This window comes from Sorex fumeus, unplaced genomic scaffold (assembly GCF_029834395.1).
Source record: "Sorex fumeus unplaced genomic scaffold, SorFum_2.1 ptg000086l, whole genome shotgun sequence".
NCBI classification, from domain to species: domain Eukaryota; kingdom Metazoa; phylum Chordata; class Mammalia; order Eulipotyphla; family Soricidae; genus Sorex; species Sorex fumeus.
Genome location: NW_026606143.1, coordinates 23682231 through 23690250, shown reverse-complemented (window position 1 = coordinate 23690250; position 8020 = coordinate 23682231). Strand labels below are relative to the sequence as shown.

General features: G+C 40.0%; 1 protein-coding gene across 1 annotated transcript; it reads left to right on the top strand.

Annotated features, from left to right (window-relative positions):
- The first annotated feature begins 5986 nt into the window (after positions 1 to 5986).
- LOC130039267 (DDB1- and CUL4-associated factor 8-like) lies at positions 5987 to 7753 on the top strand. The gene has a single exon (XM_056131114.1). It carries the CDS (start codon positions 5987 to 5989, stop codon positions 7751 to 7753), a length of 1767 nt encoding a protein of 588 aa, XP_055987089.1.
- Positions 7754 to 8020: the final 267 nt, after the last annotated feature.

Here is an 8020-nt window from a genome sequence, read left to right as displayed (position 1 = left end):
GGGGAAAAATCAGGGATGGGTACACTATGTCACTAACGGAGGGAAGTGGTCACTCTGAAGAAGATGGAAATCTGCAATTAGGTATAAAGTGCTTGCCACAAAGGCATGCTAGGGGGAAGGGAAGGAAACTGAGGACATTGGTGCAGGAAAGTAGACATTGGTAAAGGCATGGGCGTTGGAACATGGTATGACTGAAAATCATAAACAACTTTGTAATTTTGAAGTTCATGGTGATTCAATAAAAGTTTTTAAATAAAAATAAAACATACTGTCCTTTTGGCTTAAATAAATTAGACACTATAACTTTTTTTTGGTTTTGTGTGACACCTGGCAGTTCTCAGAGCTTATTGTTGGCTTTGCACCTAAAGTATGGGGTGCCAGGGATTGAACCTGGGTGGACCACATGCAAAGCACAGCCCTACCCAATGTACTGCTTCTCTAGCCCCAAGACACTATAACTTTAAAACTACCTAATATGCTAGTAGAAGCTCAAATCCCATATCCATCTGAAGTTCAACGTATTCAAAATGACACCAGAAATCACTACTTCAAACTCCATCTCATTCTGCCCCTTCTATCTTCCCTTAATGAGAGAAATACGAGGTTGATGGTAGAAATGACTGTACTTCTTCACTTCTTTTGGTTCCACAGCCTTTATACAGTAAGTAAGAAAATGGTATATCCAGTAGGTCAATAGTAAATTCAGTATATGTTTGAATACTGTATGTTGCTACCACTATTAAATTCAAGACTAAATCACTTATCTACAATATTCTTGTAAACATTTAATTGGCTCTCCCATTTCTTTTCAACACATCACTACTGAGTGCCTTTTCCAAAGCTGTAGTACAAAGATGAATCAAAACAGTTCCTGCTGTGGTAGGAGGGGAGGGGAGGGAATCTGGGAACACTGGTGAAGAAAAGTTGACACTGGTGGTGGGACTGGTGAAGGAACATTGTATGTCAAAAACCCAATTACAAATAACTTTGGAGCAATAGCACAGTGGTAGGGCATTTGCCTTGCGCACAGTCGGCCCGGCCAAGCCGGGTTCGATTTCTCCTCCCCTCTCAGAGAGACTGGCAAGCTACTGAGAGTATCTTGCCCACATATATTCAATATGCCAAACACAGTAACAACAAGTCTCAAAATGGAGACGCTACTGGGTCCGCTCAAGCAAATCGATGAACAACAGGAGGACGGTGTTTTGTAATTTATGGTACTTTAAAAAAATAAAATTTTGGAAAGAAAAAACTAAAAAAAATTAAAAACTAAAAAAAATGTTGTTCCAAATTGGAAAATAAACATTTTATTTCTAAGAAAAAAACAAGAGTTCCTACATAATAAAAGCATCTCCTGTAATATTTGTCTGTAAAATTGCTCTTCTAGATAGAATATGGGAAACTGTTGAATTTTAGTACCTCTAATTCCAAATGGCATCCTGAAATCCCTCAGTTTATAAGAAATTAATAGCATTCTAAAATCTTGAAAGTATATTTAAATATAAGTTTTGTCAACACCTTAAGAATCTTCACAGAAAACTCTCTACTATTCTTAGCACACACTTCACTTCATGATAATTACTGGATTACAAGTCTATATCTCTCAATGGGATGTTATATTTATTAGGGCAAAAACCAAGAATAGTCCATTATGTGAAGAAAGTAATAAAGCTTTTTTAAAAAATGGTTGTTTCTTGAATTCCTTACCCACTGAGGCAATCAGATAACAGTTTCTCTTTGATTTCCACTTTCTGAATGAGACTGCCATATTGTTTGTCTATACAATTACTAACAGTAATGCCCTGGGATATTCAAATGGCTTTGGAACTTTTCTTCTAGAAATTATTTCTTTTAGAGGAGCAAATTCCTCTTAGATTAAGGAAATAGCTTCCAGTAAAATTAAGTTTTTAGCTAGCCAAGTCTTAAAGTGAATTACTTTAATCTTTTACTCAAATTGCTTTTTAAAATAGTTTACGTATAGATTATAGTGTCCTGGGTCATACTGTCCACCCTAAGATTCATATAAACATATAGGTCATGAGGTAGTAAAGCAATAGTGAACTCTATTTCCCCTCTGCTTCAAAACATTTGCTGTTCACCAAAAATGCTTTTTCAGTGGGACCTCTAATCCTCTGATTCTATCAAATTTTTCTCTTCATCTTACCTCTCTTGTTAAATCCCATGGTTCATTATTATAATTTTATTATATAGATCAAAGTTGCCCTCAACTCTCCGTTATCCTTAACAAGCAATATATTCGAAATTTAGTTGAATACAGGGGTTTACCTTCTTAGTCCTGTCCTCAAGCATCTTTAAGTGGAGAAAAAAATAACCCCATTTTTTTCTCTTTTTATTCTTCTGAAACTGAAAGTGGGCCCTCTCCGCATCAAGGCAACAATTTTCCATTTCTCTATTGAATTCATTCTCTGATTCTCTGAGTTGAGTAATTCACACCGTACTCTGCCTCAAGTAGCAACACAGCTTTAATTTTTCTCATGCATAGATGATATCCTTCCCTCTATTCAATGGGGTAATGGAGGCAATTAGAAGATTTTATGTACATTTTATCCACCCAAAAATCTGAAAATTTACTTTTCTCCAAGATAACTTCTTCCATCCTGTTTAAATTTCTATACTGGTGCACTGAATCCTATTTCCTCTCCCCTGTTCAAGACTTTCTCCAGAAATTTCTCCTATTTCACCCAATTACAGCCTTGAGACAGCAGAATCTTCGTTGAAAAAGTCAGTCAGATAATGTTCACTCTCCTGCTCAAAAGTTTATAAGGGCTTTCCAGGACACATAGAATGAAATAAGCAGTAACATTCCTTATGAGGGACCTGAGAGATAGTACAGGGATTGAGGGTTTGCCCTTGGCATTGCTTATAGACACCTGAGCACTGCCAGGAGTAACCACTGAGCAAAAAGCCCTAAGTAAGCCCTGAGCATTGATGGATGTGGTAAAAAAAATCTTTATGATGGATTGACTCTTCTTAGTTGCCTATTGCTTTTCCCAGTTCTCTATTGTCACTCTCTAATTCTCACTTGCTTTGTTTCAGTCACTGAGGCCTCAATGAAGTTCCATCAACACACATTTTAAAGCAAATGTACTCAATGCCAACCTATAAATAGTGGTCTTAGCCTAAATATTCATGTGTTAAACTTCTTTTTTCATTAATCCCTCTACTTAAATGTCAGCTCCGAGAATATGCTATCTAAAATTATAACTTTCAGGGTCTTAGGATAATTTAATTGGTAAAGCATCTGCCTTGAATTTTGGTCACCAGCACTGTCCTATATGCTAACTACAATCCCAGTAGCACTATCATTTGGACTATTGGTGCCAAAACAGATCACATTATTTCTGGAGCACTACAATCTTTTGTGTGTAAGCAATACAAGTGGACATGTTGACTCCAGGCAAGCATAATAACCAAAGGAATGCAAGAATCAAAACAAAGTACTTGACCCCTAATCATAACAATAGCAACAATCAAAAGAAGATAAGGATAGTGAAGTGGAAGAAAGGAAAGGAGAAAAGAAGGAGGGAAAGAGGAGAAATTTAAAAGTTATATAACAATTTTCAATCTATACCTGATATAACTTTATTCATTATATTCATCACTGCTTCATATATGTATGCATTGTCTATTTCCAACTTTATTATAATCCCATGAGTGAAAGGGTTATCCCTTTTAATCACTACAGTATTATTAGGACATAGAATAGTAAACTATGCATAAAAGCTCTAAATTTGTGCTAAGTACACAACTTAAAGGAAAATTTATAATCAAACCAAGCAGGATAAACTATAAATAATATCAAGATTTTTAAAGATTCTTCTCTTTTAGATTTTAGCTTTCTCCTCTTCTCCAAAGGCAATTATCCTTAAATTTGAACTATTTCCTTACCTTCTACAATGATTTTATTACAAATGAAAACTAAGTATCTTCATAAAAATTAAATAACATCATAAAGATAAAGCAAATGTCAAAGGCAACAGAATCAGAGAACTGGTCTACAGAACTGATATTACCATTGAGAAGGGTGGCAGGTTAGTGTTTGAGAGAAGGACCCTACCACAATAGTGGAGCGAAATGTGGAAGGAGTGTGGTGAAAGAATGTTCATTGTAAACACAAAACTCTATCACTGGCAATATTGTAAATCACCATGACTAAAAGTAAAGAATTAAATGACTATTATTCTATATTTGTATTTTCATTAATTGTTTTTAAGATTCAGCTCTGTATGATGATGCTATTTTAATTCACGATCCCTCACGTTTGTACTTTATTCCAATATAGGAATATATTCAAATTCACAATATAGGAATATATTCAAATACACTTCTACATTATTACTTATGGGCATTCAGACCGTTTTCAGGTTGATGTGAAATTTTTTTAAGTTGCTATGAATATTGTTTTATGTACCTTTCCATTACTATTAGCCTTGGAACCATTCTGTCTTTTAGAAGACTTTCTACTTCTATGTTTAATCAATTTTGCATTGATCTTGCAATTACTTTGAGGGAAATCTTGCTGTCTTCATCCCAGCATTCTTACTCAGCAGTTTACCATAATCCCTCGAAAATTTACTGACATTGCCTTAATTAATTTTGAGAATTTCTGATGATAACCCCACAATTCCAATTGTCTCTGAGGAGCCTTCTTATCTAAAAACCTCTCCCACCCTCCATCCTTCTTTCTCCCACATATTCTCACCATTCTACCCCTCCTCCCAGGTTTCTCCCCCATCCCCTATATTTTGGTGAGATATTTAAAATATTTTGAGAGTTCTATGACAGAATAATTTTTCATAAAATTATGTTTATATTTTACCTTAAATGATATCCCCCCCACCCAGGTCTCATATTAGGTTTGCTTTACCACAAAGACACTTTCCCTTCCCACCTTCATCTTAAATGGAATTAACTCCAAATTAATATATGACTCTCTAATGGAAAAAGAAAAAAGATTGCACTTCTATCTCAAGTGGTTGAAACAATTACTCATGACAATACCTACTTCAGATTGACCAGTTGATTTCAGCGTTGATTACATGAGGGGCTAGTTTACTCTTCTTAGTAAGAAAGTGTGTCGGATTTAAGAATAAAAGTACAGGAAACTAGGTTTGATTTGCATGTCAGAAAATAAAAATTTTTATGCACATAAAAAAGCACGTCCAGTGAAATATTTGGGATCTATTCATACCAAGTTTTTGTTGTTGATTTTTGGGGGCTTTTTGGCACCACATCAGGCAGCACTCAGGGATTGTTCCTGACTGTGCTAACAGATCACTCCTATCAGAGCTGGGGTACACTATGAGGGTGTAGGGATTCAAACCCAGATCAGGCATGTGCAAGGCAAGCACCCTGCCAAGATCTGTTCCCTGAAAGTATTCATTTTATCTCAATGAAAACACGAAGCACCTGTCAACTCTGCTATTTCTATCAGTCTGTTCTTTCAAGGTTACCTTGAGCCATTTGGTTTGCTGAAGGGACTTCTTGTATGCCCGGGACACAGTGAGTGAGAATTCACTAGCCTTGGAGCCCTTAGATACTTTTTTTTCATTTTCTGCCCATTTCTTAAAATCAGAAGGCACATTATCTTCAAATGGAACACCAAGGGACTCAAGAAAACTGTTCTAGCTAAGACGGATCCCTTTTGCTACGGCTACTCCAATAAAAAAGCTTTTAGAAGCGCACTATGTTTCTATTTTCAAATGGGAACAATGTAAGACAGTGGTAGCAACAGGCCTCGTGGGTTGAAACAATTCAAGCTCTCGCGAGACTTTGGATGGAGGGACCTTTGCACCTCACCGGTGACTGAACTGGTTCCGGCTGATCTCAGTCTCGCGGGATTTTGCCCCTCTGGCTTTGTGAAGGCACCGGAACTGGGCTGTTTCTTGCGCAGTCGCAGTAGAGGCAAGTGGAAGGAGACCTCTCGTTCTACTGGCTCGGTCCGGCAGGCCGTGGGCTGGTTCAAATGTCTGATAACATCAGCGGTGCGTCTGGCCTCCCAGACAGAGCGGCCCGAAACCTGTCTGAAAGCTCCGAGGGGCAGGCTGGAGCTGAGGTGAGGAGGGAGAACCCAAATGGCGAAGCGAGCCGGAGCGAGACCAGTAATGGCGGCAATGGCGCTCCAGCCAGCACCCAGCAGCAAGGCCCAGGCGGAGAACGGTCAGCCCCACGCCGGGATCGCACGGTGCAGGCTCCGTTGAGAGACCACGACTACGATGACAGCCCATCTCATTACAACATCAGGGGCCAAGAGTCTGATGACGCAGCAGAAGGTGGTGCGCGGTTTCGGGTACGTAGGCCGAACAGTGACATGCGGCGGTCAGAGGAGGATGTAGCCCTGGAGGCGTGGGTGGAGTCTGAGGTTTCTCCCCTCCCCCGACCTCGCTGGCGAGTCATTGCTGCCCTCCGTGATAGGCAGCTGGGCTCCAGGCCCTGCTTTGTCTCCGAGGCCTGTGGGGCCCGAGCTCTTGTGCAGCGTTTCCAGCTGCACAGTGAGCTGCAAGGCCATCATGGTTGCGTCAATTCGGTGCAGTTTAATGAGAGCGGCACCTGGCTGTTGAGCGGCAGCGATGATCAGAGAGTGATCATTTGGGACTGGGTGCACCAGCGGCCCCTACTAAACTTTGAAAGTGGCCTTCGCAGTAATGTCTATCATGCCACGTTTCTCTCCAATTGTGGCGACTCTGCACTGGCCATCTGTGGCCGCGATGGGCAAATTCGGGTGGTAGAGCTGGGTTCCACCCCATCCTGCCAAAATAACAAACGCGTGGCCCAGCACCGTGGAGCGGCTCACAAGATGGCTCCAGTGCCATCCTGCCCATACAGGTTTCTCACGTCTGGTGAAGATGGCGCTGTCTTTGATATCGATCTCCGGCGTGAGCAGCCTGTTTCCAAAGTGGTCGTGACAAAGGAGAATGAGAATAAAGTAGGGCTCTATACGATCTCTGTGAATCCTGCCAATATTCACCAGTTTGCAGTGGCCGGGAAAGATCAGTTTGTTAGAATCTATGACCAGAGGAAAATTGATGTGACTGTGAATAATGGTGTATTTAAGAAATTCTGTCCTCAGCACTTGATCATGAGTGATTTGCTACCAAACATCACCAGCGTGGTGTACAGCCATGATGGCAGCGAGCTCCTGGCCAGTTACAACGATGAAGATATTTATCTCTTCGATCTTTCCAGCTGCAATGGAACCCAGTACGTGAGGCGATACAAAGGTCATAGAAATACTGCCTCAGTTAAAGGTGTCAATTTCTATGGTCCCAGAAGTCAGTTTATCCTGAGTGGAAGTGATTGTGGACATATATTTTTCTGGGATAAGTCGTCTAGCCAGGTTGTTCAGTGTATGGAGGGGGACCAGGAAGGTACCATCAACTGCCTTGATCCCCACCCTCACCTACCTATAATAGCGACCTGTGGTCTAGACTATGAAGCCAAGATCTGGGCACCCTCCAGCGCAGATACCACCGATCCTGATTGGATAAAGTCACTGATGAAAAGGAATAAGCAAGAAAGAAATGAAGATAGCAATCAACACACTGGTCTTTTTAACAACAGCACGGTTTGGTTCCTGATGAGTCACTTGACACCCAGATATTTTCGTCTTGGTGGTAATCGTCAGGGAGAAGTTTATGGAGCTCAAGTTGGAAGTTCAGATTCTGAGGAATCCTCCAGTACATCTGATACATCTGAAGAAGCTCAAGATCCTACACCATGCCTGCCATCTTAAAAAGTGCAAGAAGCTGTAGTTTGGACTCTAAATGAAAAAATGTTACTATAAATTTGCCTTTTAGCTTCTATTTTCACAAAGGAAGAAAAAATACCTTCATTTGGCTTCCTCTGCCTCTCTTACCTTTTCATTCTTTTACTCTTACCTTAGTATCTTTTATATCTGTCTTTTTCTCTCTTTTGGTCCAACCCTAAAGACTGCTAATGCTGGTTTAAAAAAAAATTGTCTTATTGTGAAGCTAAAAGTGATAACCCTTTATTCTTGTCT

What these genes read in the sequence shown, in the direction of transcription:
- LOC130039267 (XM_056131114.1), top strand. Translation starts at nt 5,987, where the DNA reads ATGTCTGATAACATCAGCGGTGCGTCTGGCCTCCCAGACAGAGCGGCC.